This window comes from Ictalurus furcatus, chromosome 15 (genome assembly GCF_023375685.1).
Source record: "Ictalurus furcatus strain D&B chromosome 15, Billie_1.0, whole genome shotgun sequence".
Lineage (NCBI taxonomy): Eukaryota > Metazoa > Chordata > Actinopteri > Siluriformes > Ictaluridae > Ictalurus > Ictalurus furcatus.
The window spans coordinates 21,761,280-21,783,746 of NC_071269.1; the positions used below are offsets into that span (position 1 = coordinate 21,761,280).

Here is a 22,467-nt window from a genome sequence, read left to right on the forward strand (position 1 = left end):
CTACATTTATTTTATTATTTCACTCTAACAGTTAAAGGTAAAGTAAAAAGAAAGGAAACCCAAAGGACAATAAAGGGAAAAGTACACAAAGTACAGAAAAGGAAATGGAAATAAAAAGGAAACAAAAAGAAAAATAGCTTAAAAAAAAAATTACTGTCCCAATTTTAAATAGTAGATTTTAAACTGTATAAACAGTCCTGGACAACTGAACAGATTAAACACACACACACACACACACACACACACACACACACACACACACACACATACACATACACATATTGTAAATAGTTGGATGGATAGATGGATATACACTTGTAGTTTCCACTTTCATTCTAAACTACATTTCCCGTCGTGCTTTATTACCCGTCATGCTCCGCGCGCGTTGCCATAGCGCTTCACTGGTTTACCAAGATGGCGCAGAGTCCAGCTCGAGTTTTCGCTTCTCTTGTACCGGCCGCCGGCGACGGTTATGGAGGTGTAAAGGAGCTGGAGGTGAGCCGGGATGTGAAGGCGGGGTGTAGTCGGTGTGTTGGTCGCGGGAGGCAGGTGGAGGTGACGGGCAGCGCGGAGCTGTGTGTTCCTCCTGACCGGGCCGCTGTTACCGTCTCCGTGTCGAACAGCAAGGAAACCGCTCAGGACGCCGCTAACAGCGTGCAGCGCAGACTGGACTACATCCTGCACACCGGCCGCCAGCACGGAGTCCCGGTGCGACACACACACACACACACACACACACACACACACAGAGCTCGCTCTTCCACTCAACTCTACATTTACTCCTGTTTTCCTGTTGAGGTTCGGCTCCTACCTGCATGTCCTAAACACTACAGCAGACACTGAGTGAGACTGGAGGGCTTTATGGGCAAGCGCAAAAGTTTGCACTCCCTATTAACAGACTCTAGTTCAGGGTTCTCAAAGTGTGGTGGTGGTGGTGGTGGTGGTGGTGGTGGTGATATAAATCACAGCACCCCATTATCAACAGTATTATTGCACTCTTGTTGTTATTGACATGTTGAGAGAGAGAGAGAGAGAGAGAGAGAGAGAGAGAGAGAGATAGAGATACTTTATTGATCCTGAGGGAATTTGCAGTGTTACAGTAGTGTAATAGTAATAATAATAATAATAATGATAATAATAAAAACATACAGATAACATAAATACAATAAAAATTCAAGTAAAGAAGATCAGTGTTAAAACAAGTGCAATAATCTAGTCAAAGTCCATTAAGGAGGAGAGGGAGTTAATCTTTATATAAAACATTATGTAACATGTAAACAAACACTTGGATGTTGCAAATGTGCAAGAAAGTGTAAAGGTGGCAATTAAAATGTGCCTGAGGGGGTACTACTACTACTTTTACTACTACTACTACTGATAATAATCATAATCATAATAATAATAATAATAATAGTAATAATAATAATAATAATAATAATAATACCACCACTCGGGTCACTTCAGTTAAATGGGTTTGAGCCAAACCTCAATAATTGAACAGCAGTTCACCAATAAATAATGTCAACTTGGATCTAAATCATTAAGTCAGTGTGTAAAGTTCAGGAATAAAACACACTAAATTTCCAATAAATAAAAATATTTCTGCATGTATTTAAATAATGACCCCAACATTTGAATAATTTTTTGAAAGAGTTTTGTTTATTTTATTTTATTTTTTTTAAATCCTTTTCTTGTGTTTTCTTTTCATAACGTACTAACCTCCCCAACAGGGTTTTTGAAGCCGATGGTACTCAACCCCTGACGTAGTGAACTAGCATGAGGAGGTGTTTTTGTAGGAGACTATAAAGCACTTCTATAAGTCGCTCTGGATAAAGGCATCTGTTAAATGCTGTAACCGTCAATAAGGAAGGAAGGAAGAAAGAAAGGAAGGAAAGGAAGGAAGAAAGAAAGAAACAAAGAAAGGAAGGAAGAGAGAAACAAAGAAAGAAAGGAAGAAAGAAAGGAAAGGAAGGAAGGAAGAAATGAAGAAAGGAACGAATAAAGGAAGGAAGAAAGAAACCAAGAAAGGAAGAAAGAAAGGAAGGAAGAAGAAAGAAATGAAGAAAGGAAGGAAGAGAGAAACAAAGAAAGGAAGGAAGAAAGAAACGAAGAAAGGAAGGAAGAGAGAAACAAAGAAAGGAAGAAAGAAAGAAACGAAGAAAGGAAGGAAGAGAGAAACAAAGAAAGGAAGAAAGAAAGGAAAGGAAGGAAGAAAGAAATGAAGAAAGGAACGAATAAAGGAAGGAAGAAAGAAACGAAGAAAGGAAGAAAGAAAGAAAGGAAGAAAGAAAGAAACGAAGAAAGGAAGGAAGAGAGAAACAAAGAAAGGAAGGAAGAAAGAAACGAAGAAAGGAAGGAAGAAAGAAACGAAGAAAGGAAGGAAGAAAGGAAGGAAGAGAGAAACAAAGAAAGGAAGAAAGAAAGGAAAGGAAGGAAGAAAGAAATGAAGAAAGGAACGAATAAAGGAAGGAAGAAAGAAACGAAGAAAGGAAGGAAGAGAGAAACAAAGAAAGGAAGGAAGAGAGAAACAAAGAAAGGAAGGAAGAAAGAAACAAAGAAAGGAAGGAAGAAAGAAAGGAAGGAAGAAGGAAAGGAAGGAAGAAAGAAACGAAGAAAGGAAGGAATAAAGAAAGGAAGAAACGAAGAAAGAAAGGAAGGAAGAATGGAAGGAAGAAAGGAAAGAAGGAAGAATGGAAGGAAGAAAGGAAAGAAGGAAGAAAGAAAGGAAGAAAGAAAGAAAGAAGCAAAGAGGGAAACTGTTTTGTTGGAGCTGTGTTGAACTTTACACCCCCTGGCTGTGAACGTTTTGAAAGCCCCTGGTCTAGTTACTTTATGCGAATGTGTTTCAAGTGTTAAAATGGTTTTCAGTTGTTAAGTCGGATCTGAGTTAGAAAGGAACAGGGAGGTTGAAACTCTCGAGCAGTTTTCTGTAAGCAGTAAAGACCAACCTTTTGAAGTGAAGTGAAAACCATCATTCAGAAATGGAAGAAACATGGATCAAAGACCAAAGAGCGGAAGAAATAAAACAGAACTGCCAGAGAGATTTGCAGAAGTCCTTACACGCATGTGGAACACATCCCAAAACATCACTTATTTCCTTCACTATTAATATCTTGGCGTACACTTTCGGACCGTATTTATGACTTGCGATAATGAAGGAAAACCTACATCACGTTAAAAGTCCCGTCGATTTCATCAGAGTTCAAGTTCGAGTGTTTTTATTGTCATTTCAGAAATATACAGCTGGTAGAGTACACCGTGAAACACCGTTCCTCCAGGACCACGGTGCTACATAACACAACACACTAACCGCATGAGACGACACGGAACTCAATGAGATCTACACGTTTTTACACAAAGCGCACGTGAAGACGTGTGCTAACAAGGGACACTACAATACTACTAAAGAGCCTCGGAGCGAGACTATGCAAAGTTTGCAGACTAATTCAAAGCTAAACATATAAAATGTTTCATCTCAAGTCAGCTACTCGTTACTGTGAGGAACAGTGAAGTCGGTGAGGTGTCGATGGATCTTCAGGGCTCTCGGGAAAGCAGATTTGAGACATAATTTATTGTGAGATCAGTATTATTTCTCCGTATACTGACAGGGCAATGATCAAACCTGTCGTGTTTGAATATGTTCCGTCAGGAGGAGGACATCACTGTGATGAAACACTTGCAGAGAGAGGAAGAGCTGTACTGTATGCAGGCTGAGGTGGGACATCATTTAAACGCTTCAGCAGTAATTCAGGATTTAATAACGCATTGATTCAGTGCTTGTTTGATCAGATATTTGGTTCTGAATATGGTGTGTGTGTGTGTGGCAAAGGTAAGCATGGTGTTTTCCGACTTGGTGAAGATGCAGACTGTTCGCTCGGTGCTTGTTGAAAAGCTGGACAGAAGTGTGTGTGTCGGAGATCCACGTTTCTCTCACAGTTCAGAAAGCCTCAGTGTGTTACGGTAAGTCTGATACATTCACGAACGTTGTTTAGAAGCACCTAATGACCGTTGTATTCCCACCCATCGCAGCTACAGTATCTCACAAAAGTGAGTACACCCCTCACATTTTTGTAAATATTCGATTATATCTTTTCATGTGACAACACTGAAGAAATGACACTTTGCTACAATGTAAAGTAGTGAGTGTACAGCTTGTGTAACAGTGTAAATTTGCTGTCCCCTCAAAATAACTCAACACCCAGCCATTAATGTCTAAACCGCTGGCAACAAAAGTGAGTACACCCCTCACATTTTTGTAAATATTTGATGATATCTTTTGATGTGACAACACTGAAGAAATGACACTTTGCTACAATGTAAAGTAGTGAGTGTACAGCTTGTGTAACAGTGTAAATTTGCCGTTCCCTCAAAATAACTCAACACACAGACATTAATGTCTAAACCGCTGGCAACAAAAGTGAGTACACCCCTAAGTGAAAATGTCCAAATTGGGCCCAATTAGTCATTTTCCCTCCCCGGTGTCATGTGACTTGTTAGTGTTACAAGGTCTCAGGTGTGAATGGGGAGCAGGTGTGTTAAATTTGGTGTCATCGCTCTCACACTCCCTCATACTGGTCACTGGAAGTTCAACATGGCACCTCATGGCAAAGAACTCTCTGAGGATCTGAAAAAAAGAATTGTTGCTCTACATAAAGATGGCCTAGGCTATAAGAAGATTGCCAAGACCCTGACACTGAGCTGCAGCACGGTGGCCAAGACCATACAGCGGTTTAACAGGACAGGTTCCACTCAGAACAGGCCTCACCATGGTTGACCAAAGAAGTTGAGTGCACGTGCTCAGCGTCGTATCTAGAGGTTGTCTTTGGGAAATAGACGTATGAGTGCTGCCAGCATTGCTGCAGAGTTTGAAGGGCTGGGGGGTCAGCCTGTCAGTGCTCAGACCATACGCCGCACACTGCATCAAATTGGTCTGCATGGCTGTCGTCCCAGAAGGAAGCCTCTTCTAAAGATGTCACTTATGTTGCCAGCGGTTTAGACATTAATGGCTGTGTGTTGAGTTATTTTGAGGGGACAGCAAATTTACACTGTTACACAAGCTGTACACTCACTACTTTACATTGTAGCAAAGTGTCATTTCTTCAGTGTTGTCACATCAAAAGATATCATCAAATATTTACAAAAATATGAGGGGTGTACTCACTTTTGTGAGATACTGTATATGTTTACACGTCGCAACATGAACATTTACGAATAAATACACCCGTGTCTTTTGCCCAACGATGTGATGCATCTGGCGCTTTGCGCAGGAGACGTGTGTGTGCAGCAGCCGTGGAAAACGCTCGACTTAAAGCACAGGAGGTGTGTAACATGCTAGGACAGGCTTTAGGACGGCCCTTATCGGTACGGGAGGAGGAGTCTCGGGAGTGGAGATCTGGACAGCAAGAAGGCGTGACCCGCACTCTGACTCTCCAGGAGAAGGTGGGCCAGATGTCGATCACTGCATCATCACACGTGTTTGTGACGTTTGAGCTGCGGCCTAAGGACAGGACGAGGAAGAGGTTATGAAGAACACATTCTTGGCGCTAACACAAATCAAAACAGCCAGAGATAAATATTCATCAGGGAACTACAGGAAGACATGAAATAACATCACGTGTGCTAACGGAATGTGCAAACCTTATAGCCAGTATGATTTAATATAGTGACGAATTTAAAAGACCGCAGTGGTTGTAGTTCACCTTCGACTTATCAACTTCTAAAAGTCAAATAAACTGGAATCTGTAACATAAGCACAGTTCCACACAGGTATCGGAAGGTTTTAGGACTCTCCTGACTGAAAACAACAGGGTTCCCGAATTACATTTCAGGAAATGTGGCCATTAAACAGAATAAATAAGGAATAAAGCACTACACGGTGTGCGGTTATAAGAAAATAATCAACATTGTGGTGGTGTGACGTGGCCCGAGAGTTCCTCTAAGCAGAGTTACTGTTTCCACCCACAAGTTTATTATTTTCCAATAATGTCCCAGCATGTGCCAAAGTCCTTTATTCCTCTTATACAGCAGGAATTTGTCAATTATTGAGTTTTTAAATGTATTAAAGAATGATTTCTATTTGTTATGTGTTTATACAGTGGATACATTTATTGTATTGTATTGGAACAGCCACAAAACAAGTTAGCTCCTGTTCTCACTGCTATCACGTTATAGCAGCTGTAAACATCCTTTCCCTCACTTTCAATGCGAGTGGTGGAGAGACTGTTTTCAGGTTGTCCATCCTTCTATCGGTCCATGATTCTGGCGAGCATGATACCTCAGCAACGAGCGGTTAAACGTATGAAGGTTTTATGCGTAATTATCGTTGTAACCCGCAGATGAACTGATTCCATTTTGGAACTGATCCAAACAGGAAGGTCAAATATCTGAAATGTATTTTTGCTACCAACACGTTCATGTTCAGGAACTCGCGGCCCAAGATTTTTTCCATCGGTCCATCCAAGCGTTTAAACGTTTGTCGAAATTACATGTGGGGGCACGGTGATTAGCATGTTCGCCTCGCGCCTTCAGGGTTAGGGGTTCGAATCCCGCCTCCGCCCTGTGTGCGTGGAGTTTGCGTGTTTTCCCCGTGCCTCGGAGGCTTCCCCCAGTCTAAAGACTTGTTGTAGGTGAATTGGCATTTCCATACTGTCTGTACTGTGTGAATGGGTGTGTGAATGTGCCCCGTGATTGGTTGGCACCCCCATCCAGGGTGCCCCCCGCCTTGTGCCCCGAGTTCCCTGGGATAGGCTCCAGGCTCCCCTGCGACCCTGTGTAGGATAAGCGGTATGGAAAATGGATGGATTTATATGTAATTAACTTCACATTGGGATCCAAATTGGGTCAAGGTCACAGAAAGGTCAAATGTCGGAAGTAGTTTTTATATTTTTTGACTTGGTGGTGGTGGAGGCTTCCCTAATGATACTGTTTGCATTTATTTCAACTTGTCTCAAAGCAGTATGTCTTTCCCATGGCAGAAAATTTACCAACCATTACAAAACACTGGAGACTCCTACTGTAAAGCTCCATAAATTCCCCTTAGAGAAAACGTCACCATTTCAACAGACATTATTTTGTTACATAACACATTTTCTTAGCGAAAACGAATCAACTCCTAACGTCTAATCAATCAGATTCGAGACTTTGTGAAGAAGTTTACTTTAAACATTTAAAATGACATTCTGTGTGTAAAGCGCTGGGTCCAAACATGAATCAGAAGTACTCGAATCAGATGCAAAGTGAATCTCAATCATTTATTTAGACCGGAGACTGAAAAATGGACAAACATGTAGGCATGTAATCTGCTGAGAGGCCCTGAATTTCACAAGACATTGTTGATTTTAACAATAGAAATTTTACTGAACTAGTTTATCCACATTTATCCAACATCTTTCTTTTCTTGATAGTACAAACTTGAAAGTACTCACTCCCCATCTAATCCCAAAATGAGTCAAAACTAAACCCTCTGAGGCTCAATAATGCAAATATCATACATCTCGAGCAGCTGTAACACTACAGCATACTTATGCAAATGACAAAAAAACTATGCTTAATTAGCTCAGGTGTGTGTTTGTATTACATTTTCACTGACTACATTTACATGGACAGCAGTAATCTAATTATCGACCTTATTCTGAATAAGACGATACTGTGATTAAGGTGTTTACATGAGTCGCTTTTAGAAGATTCCTTTCGTGTTCCCGTTTTACGTGTTTTAGAACATAGATGGATTAACGGCACACGTCAGTACGTCGCCACGCCACGCCGTCCGACGTTCCCTCCAGAATTTCACGTATCGACATAGAGTTCGTCTTCGTTATGGGACCGTATACAGTTTTGGGTGTTTTTATTTTTAATTTTATAAAAGCATCAAGTGCGGTTAATTATTTGTCATGCTGTACGTGCAAATAGACGACTGCTTGAAGCCGTGGGCTGCGTCCCAAACCGCGTACTTACCTACTATATAGTAGCCGAGGTACATGTATTTCTCCTACTATATAGTAGGCAAGTACACGGTTTGGGACGCAGCCGTGCTTTCTTGTTTGCCGTAAGACGGTTGAGCACTGCCGTGTGTGTACGTGTCCTGTCACAAAATGCAGTGAAAACTCTCACACGACGTTAATAGTGTGATTAAGGTGTGCACATGTCTGTAACACACGTCGATAATGTGACTAAAACAGGAATACTCCACACGTCTTAATTCAGTTTGTGTTTACTTTGAGTATGACTTTAATCGGATTAAGGTCATCAATAATCTCTGTTTACACGCTAGTTTCTTAATCAGTGTATCATCTTAATCGGGTTAATATCAGATTATTGTTGTCCATGTAAACGTACTGAGTGTTATGATATTTTCTTGACAACACTGTTTAAAAGCATGTTTGACATCCATTGCACAATACTGAGGATTCTTTAAACTCTTCAATGACCTGAATTACATTCATGAAAAACCCAGTGTATGTTTAATAAACACAGGCAATTAAATAATAATAGAAAAATAAAAACGTGCCACTCTGTGAGCCAGTCCTTCATCTGATTCACTCACATGGTTAGTTGAAATTGATTTATTTGTGTTAATCATCCCTGAATTTGCAGTCCTAACTGTAAAAGCGCAGAAGCATGGTCACAGCCTAAGTCACATCCACACTCCATCAGGAGACTCCAAGGCACGACAGTGACGAGAGCTGCGCGCAAAGTGACGAGTGCTAATTCCCAACAGAACGACTTCCACACCTTCACAACACGTCGACATATCAGCGCGATCCGACACGCCGGGCGTCCTGTCTCCGTTTCTCTCTCAGTCGTCAGGGTAGAGTTCTTTCAGCCAGTCCAGCATCACAAATTTTTTCCCATTAAAGTGGGAGAAATACTGATCCAGAGTGGGGATTTCTAGCTGGAACACACACACACACACACACACACACACACACACACACACACACACACACACACTGAGTATGACAAAGTATTCAAATTATTTTGAAAATGGTGTCAATAAATGTTTTTCTGATTAAGATGCTTGTGTGTCTTATGATGTGCATCTCTCTACATGATCAATGATGCATGTAAAGAAGCACTCCAACCCTTAAATCTTTCACATCTGACGGCACAGCTTGATGACCTGTCTCCCATTACTGAGAAAAGAATGGAAAAGCAGTTTATATTAACCTCAGAGGCCACACCTCCTTCACTGGAACTGAAAGGCGCAGAGGCCACACCTCCTTCACTGGAACTGATAGGCACAGAGGCCACGTCTCTCTTACTGGTACTGATAGACACAGAGGCCACACCTCCTTTAATGCAACTGATGGGCACAGAGGCCACACCTCCTTCACTGCAACTGATAGGCACAGAGGCCACACCTCCTTCACTGCAACTTATAGGCACAGAGGCCACACCTCCTTCACTGCAACTTATAGGCACAGAGGCCACGCCTCTCTTATTGGAACTGGTAGGCACAGAGGCCACGCCTCCTTCACTGCAACTTATAGGCACAGAGGCCACGCCTCTCTTATTGGAACTGATAGGCACAGAGGCCACGCCTCCTTCACTGCAGCTGATAGGCACAGAGGCCACGCCTCCTACACTGCAACTGATAGGCACAGAGGCCACACCTCCTTCACTGCAACTTATAGGCACAGAGGCCACACCTCCTTCACTGCAACTTATAGGCACAGAGGCCACGCCTCTCTTATTGGAACTGGTAGGCACAGAGGCCACGCCTCCTTCACTGCAACTTATAGGCACAGAGGCCACGCCTCTCTTATTGGAACTGATAGGCACAGAGGCCACGCCTCCTTCACTGCAACTGATAGGCACAGAGGCCACGCCTCCTTCACTGCAACTGATAGGCACAGAGGCCACGCCTCTCTTATTGGAACTGGTAGGCACAGAGGCCACGCCTCCTTCACTGCAACTTATAGGCACAGAGGCCACGCCTCTCTTATTGGAACTGATAGGCACAGAGGCCACGCCTCCTTCACTGCAGCTGATAGGCACAGAGGCCACGCCTCCTACACTGCAACTGATAGGCACAGAGGCCACACCTCCTTCACTGCAACTTATAGGCACAGAGGCCACACCTCCTTCACTGCAACTTATAGGCACAGAGGCCACGCCTCTCTTATTGGAACTGGTAGGCACAGAGGCCACGCCTCCTTCACTGCAACTTATAGGCACAGAGGCCACGCCTCTCTTATTGGAACTGATAGGCACAGAGGCCACGCCTCCTTCACTGCAACTGATAGGCACAGAGGCCACGCCTCCTTCACTGCAACTGATAGGCACAGAGGCCACACCTCCTTTAATGCAACTGAGGTGTATAGGCCACACTTCATTCACTGTGACTGATGGGCATGAGCATGAAACAGGAACAAGAGAAAGTAAGAAAGAAATGCATTATTCCAAACAGAAATTAATTGAATTATGTTTCTAATAATAATAATAATAATAATAATAATAATAAACTCCTAATAATAACCACTGCGAGTGCTACACGAGAGAGACGCCTGTTCTTAATTCAGTCTCCATCACCTGACAACATTCACATGATAGATGCTGTTCTGAATCGGTGCACTGATAAGAATAAACTAATCTATAGTGACTTAAACCAGATGGAGATGATGGAGAAAGGAACGAGTTTCTTCATACCCTGTATCCCTCAAACAGCTGGAGTACATTCTGGGGCAGGTATCCAATCATCAGGGAGGACGGGTCTGGTCCACTGAACAAAATTTTGTAGTGTGGGGTGTCCTTCAGTCTCTCCACCTACATATACACACACATACAAATAAAGGGTAAGAGACGTCAATGTGTCTATTAAATATTAAATTCCTCAAGAAATTTTTATAACTGTCATTATAGAAGGTATTTCTGTTCTTGGATTTTAGGAAGCTTTAAAAAGATGTGTGTGTGTGTGTGTGTGTGTTGAGACCTCTGAGTCTGTGTATTTTTTCCTCTTTAACCATTCTGGAGGAGCTCGGAGTCCTTCGTCCCAGCCCACGATCACCCCGACCATGTGATTCTGGGTCTCTATGACGACCTCTCCAACACGGTGCAGCACATACGCTGGCCTGGGGCTGCGCGGCACCTCTGAAGCTATACACACAAACACACACACACACACACACACACACAAATTTAACTACTTGCCCAACTAAATGCTGTGATACTCACTTGGTCCTGAAAAGCAGCTATTAAGCTATTACTGAGCTTGAACTCTGGCTGAAATGCTGAGTACTTTTAATGCGACGTGTGTAAAATCCAATCTTCACTTCCAATCTACTCCCAGTACAGTCTTGGCTGCCCTAAATTAAAGTCTTAACTATTCAACATACGGATCGGATTTGGACCACTCGGATTTGTGAGCTTAATCTGAAAGTGTGTAACCTGTGTAATCTGCACATCTGTTAGGATGGTATACATTTTGTTATTAGGCCCAGGCAGTAGTCGATGAGATTTTCACCAAAATTTGAATTCCTGCTCTTGACCCGTTTCTGAAAAACAGAGAGAGTGAAGAGGAAACTCGGGTGCTATTTGTAGCACAGGCGCTCCTTGGGGAGTCTCAGTTTCATGCAAAGCTTATGTTTAGCCCTTTGGCTGTAGAACTAATTCTTATTCAAACTGCATTGTTTGAACAGTGACGGAAGACGTGGGCATTTCTCAGTAATACACGCCACATGCTCCACCAGCTGACATTTCAGCATGGAAGGACTGCTCTTATCCATACTTAACAATGTTGGAAGCCTTGGCATGCAGGCGTTCCAGGTTCGTATACAGGTTAAACGATAGAGGCCGTAATCATTTCCCACGTCAGATACAACAACATGTAAAAATGCTGTTTGGTATTTAAAGGAATAGCTCAGACATAGATCTAACTTTAACACGATTGTAGTCAATCAACCGTAATATGTTTGGTGTATGAAGATTGTCTCGTTCAGGTTAGCAGTGGAGCTATGATGCTAATGCAGCCAGCAAGTAAAAGAAGCTTAGAGCAAACCTTTTCATGTTTTGTCTGATACGGTATAATTTTTCATTCATGCATGCACTGATGAAATGATTGGTCGTCTACTTCCTATTTTTTTCTCCTTTGTTGCCTCAATTTGGTCCCATGCCAGTTCCTACCCACCAGCCAGTTCTCCCTGATCACATGACCAACCGCATTTTTTCATACTTCTGCTCAGGCTGTGTCACAATTCAGCGTAACACACTCAAAATAAAACACTATCCATCCTCTCCCTCGCTCGCAGGCTCACAGACGCCTACGATTGGCGAAAGTCGCTGCTGTGATTGACAGCGGACATGGAGTAGCACGATCCCTTCCACCAAGAGAGCACAGCTCCCTTGGCTCCTGACCATGGATGTAGATGTCTGATTTGAGCAGTATATCGAATGCCTTTAATATAGACTTAGTCTGATATTTTGTGATAACAGGTGAAATTGCGCCAGAGCCAAACGAAGTTTGTTGACATGAGTGTGTTTAGAATTTATCCAGCTCTTTGCACAATCTCTGTAAGCTTTTCACTTTTTAGCAACACATGGAACTCCAGTGCAAAATACTGAAACACTGAACATGTTGATTGACTACATTTGGGATAAAGGGGAACAATTCCAGAAATTTAGCCAAACTAGCAGAACATTTCCATTTTACAGTAACAGAAATAGACTACTGAACCATGAGGTGAACTACTGAACAAGTTTAGGCTCATGACCGAAGTCAAAGTGTTGTGTTTCATATGACATGCTAGAAAAAAAAAAAAAAAAAAAAAAAAAAAAGCCTCTTACCTGCAAAGTAGCCGTGCTCATTATCACGCATCAGAATCTCCAGCGCCATGATCTCTCCATGCATGTCCTCCAGCTCCTCCTCCACTCCCAACAGTCTGTGTGTACGTGTATACGTGTGTATGAGGGCACGGATCTACATGCTTCTGGTACATGTACAGAATGGTTTTAAAAATGAATAATGAAAGGTTTTTCATCGAACGCTTACGGAATTTTGGGCATCCAAGAAGTGATCCAGTCTACCAAGACGGTCACGTTTAGATACGACGTCCTCATGCTTTTCCACGCATCAAGGATCCTGAATAAAGAGAAGCAGAAATACAGTATATAAACACTGCAAAACTGGGGTACAGTAATAATAAGAAGAAGAAGAAGAAGAAGTAATGGGTTCCATTTATATAGCACCTTTCTAACACTCAATATCACTATTTTTATTACTCCGAGGAAGAAGACAGGCAAAAGTCTTGGAAGAAAAGGTTTTAAGATGACTCTTAATGGGAAAATAATAATAAAAAAAAATTTTTTTTAAATGATACTGGTACTTTGTAAAACATTGCTATTCTAATTTAATTTTTTTTAACGTTTATTAAGAATTCAAAGCCACAAACTCCAGCTCTCCACGACCGCACCTGTGCCTCTATTTTAAGTAAATGCAGATTAATGATGCATTAAGAGCAACCTGAAAAACAGTGAAAATTCGAAAAGCCACAGGAACAGCCGAGTCAAAAAAAAAAGAAAAATATCTATTTGCGCCACGGAGTTTGCATGTTCTCCCCCGGGTACTCCGGTTTCCTCCCCCGGTGCACAGACATGTGTTGTATGCTGATTGGCATTTCCAAATTGCCCGTAGTGTGCGAATGTGCCCTGCGATGGGTTGGCATTTACATCCAGGGTGTCTTGTACCCCGAGTTCCCTGGGATAGGCTCCAGGCTCCCCGTGGCCGTGTGTAGGATAAGCGGATGGACTAATAAATTTGCCCCAGACGTACTCGATGAGCCAGGACATGTTTGGTGTTGGTTTATTTAGTTTTGCAGAGGGAACTTAATCTTGTGTAAATTTCATGTTTGACCAAAATATATACTCCTTTAACTCTGAGCAGTTGATACACAATTAAAGCTTTACCCAGAAAGAGAGAGAGAGAGAGTGAGAGAGAGAGAGAGCAAAAGAGAACCACCGGGATTAAAACTAGGCCAGTACTATAAAGTAATATAAAGATCTTTCCCAAATCTCAGACGGTCCATAGATTTGTTGTCCCTGAACTCCCATCACACATGCAGCAGAAATTCAACGTGATGGTTGGCTTGTTCCATTCCACAACCACTGGATGTCCTGGGGATCCCTGTGGACTTGTTTAGGAAAAGGCTTCAAAATGGGATTTCTGCTGACTCCCTATATAGCCTATTTGTTGTGTGTGTTTTATACGAGTCCCTGAATGGATGTGGGGCAAAGACGGGATTTTTCAAAACTGGAAAGAAAAAAAAAAAGTATGACGAATTAATTTGATGTAGACATCGAGACTTTTCCTACGTAACCGCTCAAGAGCTAAAAATCCAGTTTAAATGTAAATAAAACATATTTGTCCGAAGAATCCTATACAACACTTCTAGCTATACTACTTATAGTACAGGTGCATCTCAAAAAATTTGAATATCGTGGAAAAGTTCGTTTGTTTTTTTTCCATAATTTAATTCAAAAAGTGGAAATTTCATACATTCTAGATTCATTACACATAAAGTGGAATATTTCAAGACTTTTTTTTTTTGTATTAATCTTGATGATTACCGAGCAAAAAATCCAGTATCTCAAAATATTAGAATAAAGAATTTATAACACAGAGATGTCGATCTTTTGAAAAGTATGTTAATTTATGCACTGATAGTCGGTCGGGGCTTTAATCCTTTTGCAGGTATTACTGCATGAATGCGGCGTGGCATGGAGGCGATCAGTCTGAGGCACTGCTGAGGTGTTCTAGAATCCCAGGTTACTTTGATAGCGGTCTTCAGCTCGTCTGTATTGTTGGGTCTGGTGTCTCTCGTAGATTCTCTATGGGGTTCGGGTCAGGCGAGTCGGCTGGCCAATCAAGCACAGTAATACCACGGTCAGTAAACCAGTTACTAGTCGTTTTGGCACTGTGGGCAGGTTCAAGTCCTGCTGGAAAAGGAAATCTGCATCTCCATAAAGCTCGTCAGCAGATAGAAGCATGAAGTGCTCTAAAATCTCCTGGTAGATGCTGCATCGACTCTCGACTTGAGAAAACACAGTGGACCAACACCAGCAGATGACATGGCAACCCAAATCATCACTGACTGTGGAAACTTCACACTGGACTTGCTGTGCCTCTCCATTCTTCCTCCAGACTCTGGGACCTTGAATTCCAAATGAAATGCAGCATTTACTTTCATCTTCCCTCTGATTGTGGGTGTGTACTGAACCAGATTGAGAGATTAAAGGCTCAGGAAACCTTTGCAGGTGTTGCCAGTAGTGTGTGCCAGTAGGAGGATTGGCTATGCTAACTTTCCCCTAGGTGTGCATGAGTGTGTGAATGCGTGTGCATGGACAGGGTGTATTCACGCCTCACGTCCTGGGTTTCTGGGACAGGCTCCGGAGCCACTGCGTACTTCGCCAGGATGAAGTGGTTACCGAAGATGAATGAATGAATGTGTAACCTTTGATGTTACAGTTCAGGCTTACTTTGTTCATCTTTAATACATTTTTGTAAGAATTTAAATTTGATTCACTTCTATGATCATATGATTGATCATGATATTATCATATGAGTAGCCTGATTGTATAGCGTGTGTGTGTGTGTGTGTGTGTGTGTGTGTGTGTGTGTGTGTACCCCCGAGTGGCCAGGCTGCGCTGTGCGGCGGTTCCGCTGGTCCACTGCGTTATGAGATACTGCGCGGGCAGAGCGCACAGGAGCAGCGCGAGCTGCAGCAACACCGGCCCCGTCACCTGCGGCATCACGTGACCTGTTCTTTCAACGCAAACAAAAAACATGTCAAACGCAGCTATTCAAAAACGACCTGGAGCGAAAAACACACGCACAAACAGATCTATTACTTAAGCCCGAGGTTTGTCATCAACACTATAAAAAATAACCAGAAAAACAAAACGAACCCGGAACTTGTGTTTTAATAACACAGATGCACGCAGATTTGTTCCACTCACCTGCAGTGACGGCGCGAGCGCACGGACTGCGTAGTTTAAAGTTTAGAGATCCACAGACAAAGCACGCGCGATCCGTACCAGTCAAAGCAAAGTTCACCCAAACCTCGGCGGTGTGCGTGTCAGGAGCGCGCGCGCTCTACAACTGCACGTTAATATTTGCATGAGGCGAAAGTTTCGGTTTTGGCACCTGCGCGCGCGGCCAATAGTCGAGGCCCACGCGGGGGAGGAGGAAGGTGTACGCGTGCGACTCGCGCTCCGCCACGTCAGGAGCGGATTGTATGTAGCGCGCGGACGTGTTTCTGTGCTTCAGTGATGACGCGGGTGTGCAGGTAGAGGGCGCTGTTTAGCCACGAGACGGCCACAAATCCGGACTGTTGAAAAGAGGAACCGCTTCTAAAACCGCACGCGGCCATAAACTACTCGTGTGTTAAGTAAGTTCAGCACTACAACAGACACAACACCGAGCCGCCATTTTATTCGGTAAACTGATCACGTGGGTGCAGTGAATGCGTGAACAGGTCTTATTTGGGCGATGGTTTATTCTCAGCATGGTAATGACAGTTAGTGATGCTGGTACGAGTGTATGCCTACAAAGTAGGGGAGGGGAGGGGAGGGGAGGGGAGGGGGGGGATTGGGGTTCTGCATGTACTGCTGTACTGCATGTATTGTAACTCCACAAGGTGGGGAACACCTTGGACTGGGTGCCAATGCATAGGCACAATCGCACACACATTCCAGACAATTTGGAAATGCCAATCAGCCTACAACGCGTGTCTTTGGACTGGGGGAGGAAACCAGAGTACCCGGAGGAAAAAAAACTCGAAGGGGGAAGGCTGGAATCCGTCTGGAAACCGCACCGTGCGAGGTAAACGTGCCGACCACTAAGCCAGCATGCGCCCTGTATAATATGGAAATATGATCAAATGTGCAATTGTCAACAGGAAATTCAGTGTAGAAGAGTATAATGCAGAGATGGATCAGGACAGAGCCAGTGGTTTATCTGGTCACTTGCTAACCTTCAGGGCTCAGTCATTTCCCCCAAGGATGCACTAGATTGTTTTTTCCATGTGCGTAATCTCATTTTCAGATGAACTAATTAACGTGCAATCATCTCGGTTTGGTTTTTAGGACCATCGCTCTTCTCGATGTACCGTATATGCTACCTCTATGAAACACAAACATAAGGAAACCCGTCTCAAATTCCGAGTCAAAGCTCTCCCAGTGGACCGACGCACATGGTGTTGCGAGAGATGTCACTGTGGCTGTGGCAAAAAATTTTGCAACAAAAGACCGAGATACTGATACTCGGAGCTAAATCTCAGAGGAGGGAAAAAAACCATGAGGAATAAAGCTCTGTTGTCTCGTTTATAAAATCTGAAGAAAGAAACCTGGGTGTAGTAAAGAATTCTAACGTTTTATGGTGTGTGAAAATAAATAAATAAATAAAATGTTACCAGTGTTGCACGCTATTATATGAGAAACATTGCTCAGAGTAACACAAACACAAACACGAACACAACCCACACGTTTGAAAATGATCGTTTTGAAAGCGGCGCTAGAAGATTTGTCCGAAAGAGAAAAAAAAAAGTGGTGAAATGACTTGACTTTATATTAAAAGTAGGAAAACTTGCCTATAATTATTATTTCTTGCTTAAATAAATAAACAGAAAGAAAGTACAGTATGAATTTAATTTGTTTAGGGGAGTGAGGACCGAGACACTCCTGCTGCTTGGGGTTGAAGTACTACTGCTCTGATCCACACGTAATCAAATAATCAGCTGGATCGGATCCGATTAGGGTGTTGGTCCATCGTTAAGGAATGACTAATCCAGCGGACCGACTGTGATGTTGAAGAAAAAGTGCTTTCTACACTAAAGTTACCCTAAAATGCTTTGAATGCAGATTGGTCAAAATGTAAAAAATAAATAAATAAATAAATAAATAAAGGCCTATGAAGAAAGTAAAACACTACACATTAGACGTGTGACGTTTACTTTTGAGTGTTCTTATTTGGATGTATTTTAATAAATAAATAAATAAAGAACAGGGGGATAGACCAGGGTGTGGAAACGAGTTTATTTCATTAAAATATCAGTATGAACTAATGACAGCACTACTCCCTACAGGTACATTGTAATTTAATCAGGGGGTTTTCGTGGGTTTGTTTTTGTTGTTTTTTTTGCAGTTAATCTGATTTCTTCATATAAAAGTATACAAATGGTCATTATACAAAGTGCCCCCAGCCGGGGCGTTCTAAAACACCACCCCGGAGTTTCTGGGACAGAGGACTGAGTGCATGTCTGGGCCGCGTCTCCTCTACCTCACTCATTCACATCCCATTATCAGCATCGCATCACTTCCTGTGCAGGTGTCAGGGTGGGTGATCGATAAGCTTTCATTTCAGAAACAGTGGATATAAAATCATCTTAATGACATGTAGACTTACACACATTAACAAAGAGTACAAACACCATGCATATACACACACACACACACACACACACACGCAAGCACGCAAATAAACCCAGGTGCATGGGCTTTGGTTCACTGAACCAGGTTTAAAGCTATGATCTAAATCCTGCCACAGCAGGAGCCAACCAGACCACAACAGCTGACAGGACAAACAACTTTCACCAACAAACAGTTTCAGATTAAAAGCAAGTAAATAAAATGGATGACAAATACAAACAATTTCAAGCCTCATGGAGACTTTACTCTGTATCACTGTTAGGCATGTGCTGATATTCAGTCTATTTCTATATCAGTGTCTAACCTGTTCTTACAGCTTGCAATAGTACATGTATAATCTGATCGTATAAAATAATAACTGCAAAAAAAAAAAAATCACAATAATTCATCCAACTCATTCGAACACACTTATTTATGTGATCGTGGGGAAAACTCTGGGTCTGCTTGAGCCAGTCGGTAATTACATCTCTTTCCAAAAACAGTGCATTTACTTTAAATATCAGGATCCCGCCTCGACCCCCCCCCACCCCACCCCCCCCAAAAAATAAAAAACAATAAAAATAAATAAAAATCAGCAATGGCTTTAATCTAATTTGCTATCTGCAAAAATCAGATAATTCGAAAAAATTTACACGTACAAAATCATTCAATTCTGTAATAAAAAAAAAATCTATATCTTTACAGTCACTTCAGAAAAAAAAACAATTTACAAAAGCCATTAAGCTGATTTGTTTTAGTCGAGTTGATTACTGGTGACTAGTTTAATGAATTTTTTTTTTTTATTCTTTTTCTGGTGACTAGTTTAATGAATTATTTTTTTTAATTCTTTTTCTGGTGACTAGTTTAATGAATTATTTTTTTTTTATTCTTTTTCTGGTGACTAGTTTAATGAATTATTTTTTTAAATTCTTTTTCTGGTGACTAGTTTAATGAATTATTTTTTTTTTATTCTTTTTCTGGTGACTAGTTTAATGAATTATTTTTTTTTTATTCTTTTTCTGGTGACTAGTTTAATGAATTATTTTTTAAAATTCTTTTTCTGGTGACTAGTTTAATGAATTATTATTTTTTTATTCTTTTTCTGGTGACTAGTTTAATGAATTATTTTTTTTTAATTCTTTTTCTGGTGACTAGTTTAATGAATTATTTTTTTTAAAATTCTTTTTCTGGTGACTAGTTTAATGAATTATTTTTTAATTCTTTTTAATTAATAATTTTTTTTAAACAGATAAAATGGTAGTAGAGTAGCACTGATACACACTCCTTCATTATATAAGGAAACATGAGGGTGTGGTGTAAGAGGAGAATAATCAGCACATACCAGTTGTTTTATTCCTCTTATACCACAACAATTTGCCAGCTATTACATAAAAATATATATATATATATATATATATATATATATATAATTAGCAACATGTATTTTAACTTTTTATAGTTAAATGTCTGCTAAGAGTTACTCTAAAGTTACCTTACTGGTAACTACCTTCCTACCTACCTATATATATATATATATATATATATATATATATATATATATATATATATATATATATATATATATATATATATATACCCTAAGTGTTTATGGTTGCCAATTGCATAGAGTGCTGTATTAATATTAAATTTAAACATCTTGGTTTTGATTCAAAAATTGCAAAAAATAAGCATAAAAAAAATGCAGATGTGGATATATAGAAAAACCAAAGGCATGCCAGGTTAATGGTATTTCTAACCAATCAGATTGGATTATTAATGTTGCATGTATTATTATTAACTATTAATGAGTAAATACTCATCACAATTCTCAAAGAAGGCCAAAAGCAGTGATCATTAAAATGTGCACAAAATATTTAAAGGAGAGCTGTGGTTATTTTGGGATTTTATTTTGGGCTTCCTACCAGGGCGGCATCTTCCTGAAAGAAACAGCTACTAACTTGATTAACACTAAACAGAACTTTAAACTAATCAAATGTATAATGTGTCATTCTTTAATTAATAACATAAATGTAATAGTTTGCAAACTGCCGTGCTATTAAAGGGATAAAAACCTACAGATTCGGGCCGAGACGCGTCACGTGACGTCATCACAACGTGCGTTCAGCCAAAGCCCCCCGTCGAGTCACGATACACTAAAAGGTCTCATTTACCAAGAAAAACAATTTCAAGTCGTTTTGCACCAAATAAAGCACAAAGAAAAACTCCTGTGAGATCCTGTACGGATTGTATAGGAAAATAAAATAAAACGGGTAACTTTGCATCTAGCTGTTGTGTCATTCCTTGCTTTATCAGCACATGCCTATGTTTGTGTCTTTCACAAAACAAAACTCTAAGAAACGTGTCAAATCACAGACACAGAAGGACCGTCGCTGTTTCTCTCGCCTCTGTGTTATCTGCCTGAATGAGCAGATGTGACAAGAACCCCCGTAGCGCTCCTGACTGACTGTGCGCTTACAGAACAAACCCTACACTCTGTCATAACGTGCAGGATTCACATCACTGGAGCTCCTCTAAAGGACAAGATGAACCCCAAAGTGCAGTGTGGGAATGGTCAAACGGTAAAGAATAGAGCTCTAAAGATGTGTGTGTGTGTGTGTGTGTTGCAAGTCGCAAGTGAGTCCTTTAAGTACCACAGAGGGAATTTGGTGTATAAGGGTTTGACTGTGAAATACATGTCTACAGACTGTATGAGCAAGAGGTCACCTCTGTTACAAAACACACACACACACACACACACACACACACACACACAGCTGTTGAAACAAATTTCAGAAATAGTGACTTATTTAAATGCTAAAACATTACCCAGTGTTTTCATTTTAGCGACAATAACGTAAGTCTATTAGAACCTTTTTCAGATGAATTGTCGCTCGATGTAGGAAAACGGTCATTTATGTCTTCCACCATTAGCATCCGGGTATGACGATGTTAATCGGTTGCGTACCTGGACGAACGTGTACCTGGACTCGGCATAAAAGCTCCCAGCAGAGTCCACATCATCATCATCATCATCATCATCACCCGCACCATGTTCCGATGATTACGACTGTAGGGTTCACGGTTCCTAGGCACTAATCATTGGGTCCTGCACCTCAATCCTACAGGAAACCTATATGAAATGAATCGGAACAACACATACTGAAACGGAGGCACTCTTGAGCTGTAGATGAACTGACAACTGACAGGAACTATGCAAGACAATCAGACCTTACCTGACAGGATCGGTGCTGGTTTTAAGGCGCGGGGGAAGCGTAACCCCGTGATGAAACATGCAAGTTCATTTCATTTCCACCGATACGTACTGGATTTACTGTTTATCTTTGACTGAATCTCACATTTGCGGTCTGCACGACTCACTGTGCACGATATCTGCTCTATAACGGTATTATGTTATACTACGGTATATGTAGTGAGCATACGGTATAAAGTGAACAAGTGGGTAAATAAATACATGTAAAAAAATTTTTAAAAAGTTTCACGTGGGTGAACAAATAAATAAAATATACATCTTAAACATTCAGTTTTAGGATAAAATGACATCACTGCTTTTTGATTTTCCCATTTCATAGCTCACGAGTATGATACGAACCCATAGTGTAGCACTCACTGCTAATTTCCACTTTGTCGTATTAATATTAATATTCGATAATATTCAAACGCACTGAATTAAATGCACGAATGAACTATTTTTTTTTTTTTTTTAAACATTTCCACCCAGCAGCTAGTTCTCGCCTATCACACGACAGCGAGCAGTGAGGAAGGGTGAAGGGTAAGCACATGCTTTCCTTCTCAAATGCAATTTCACATGGCAGCTGATGAAGACACTAACCGCTTTCTTCTCTATCCACGAGATAGGGAGAGGAGGGCCCAAAAAACAGGGTCGGTTACGATCACCCAGACTCCCGTTATCTTCTGAAGATTTACCTGTGCACAATTTACCATTTACCGCTGCACCACAAGGGAGGACCAAATCCGAATGCAATTTTTAGAGGAATTTCACAGTCCCAACACACACACACACACACGGTCAGAGGAGGACTCTCTGCTCAC

General features: G+C 41.3%; 2 protein-coding genes across 5 annotated transcripts; one reads left to right on the forward strand and one right to left on the reverse strand.

Annotated features, from left to right (window-relative positions):
- Window positions 1–234: 234 nt before the first annotated feature.
- irak1bp1 (interleukin-1 receptor-associated kinase 1 binding protein 1) lies at window positions 235–6,080 on the forward strand. Its single transcript, XM_053643844.1, has 4 exons — window positions 235–708; window positions 3,650–3,715; window positions 3,830–3,960; window positions 5,268–6,080. The coding sequence occupies exons 1-4, from the start codon at window positions 415–417 to the stop codon at window positions 5,524–5,526; spliced, it is 750 nt and encodes a 249-aa protein (XP_053499819.1). The 5' UTR covers window positions 235–414; the 3' UTR covers window positions 5,527–6,080.
- Window positions 6,081–7,231: 1,151 nt separating this feature from the next.
- Window positions 7,232–22,456, reverse strand: si:dkey-261l7.2 (uncharacterized protein LOC569751 homolog). 4 transcript variants are annotated; one of them, XM_053643839.1, is made up of 7 exons: window positions 21,362–22,456; window positions 15,617–15,754; window positions 12,986–13,075; window positions 12,781–12,875; window positions 10,931–11,094; window positions 10,648–10,764; window positions 7,232–8,890 (listed from the first exon to the last, which is right to left on the reverse strand). In XM_053643839.1, exons 1-7 carry the CDS (start codon window positions 21,445–21,447, stop codon window positions 8,795–8,797), a joined length of 786 nt encoding a protein of 261 aa, XP_053499814.1. In that variant the 5' UTR covers window positions 21,448–22,456; the 3' UTR covers window positions 7,232–8,794. The 4 variants fall into 4 exon arrangements, with proteins under 4 accessions (XP_053499814.1, XP_053499816.1, XP_053499817.1 ...); XM_053643841.1 differs by having other exon boundaries at window positions 15,617–15,749; window positions 21,362–21,444; XM_053643842.1 differs by lacking the exon at window positions 21,362–22,456 and adding an exon at window positions 15,949–16,373 and having other exon boundaries at window positions 15,617–15,749.
- Window positions 22,457–22,467: the final 11 nt, after the last annotated feature.

Excerpts from the sequence above, each read along its gene's own strand:
- si:dkey-261l7.2 (XM_053643839.1), bottom strand. The coding sequence starts at position 21,447 with ATGGTGCGGGTGATGATGATGATGATGATGATGATGTGGACTCTGCTG. Across the intron at positions 15,755-21,361 it reads CCAGGTACACGTTCGTCCAG|AACAGGTCACGTGATGCCGC; the intron begins GTACGCAACCGA and ends TTGCGTTGAAAG. Across the intron at positions 8,891-10,647 it reads AGCTGTTTGAGGGATACAGG|CTAGAAATCCCCACTCTGGA; the intron begins GTATGAAGAAAC and ends TGTGTGTTCCAG.
- irak1bp1 (XM_053643844.1), top strand. The coding sequence starts at position 415 with ATGGCGCAGAGTCCAGCTCGAGTTTTCGCTTCTCTTGTACCGGCCGCC. Across the intron at positions 709-3,649 it reads GCCGCCAGCACGGAGTCCCG|GAGGAGGACATCACTGTGAT; the intron begins GTGCGACACACA and ends ATGTTCCGTCAG. Across the intron at positions 3,961-5,267 it reads GAAAGCCTCAGTGTGTTACG|GAGACGTGTGTGTGCAGCAG; the intron begins GTAAGTCTGATA and ends CGCTTTGCGCAG.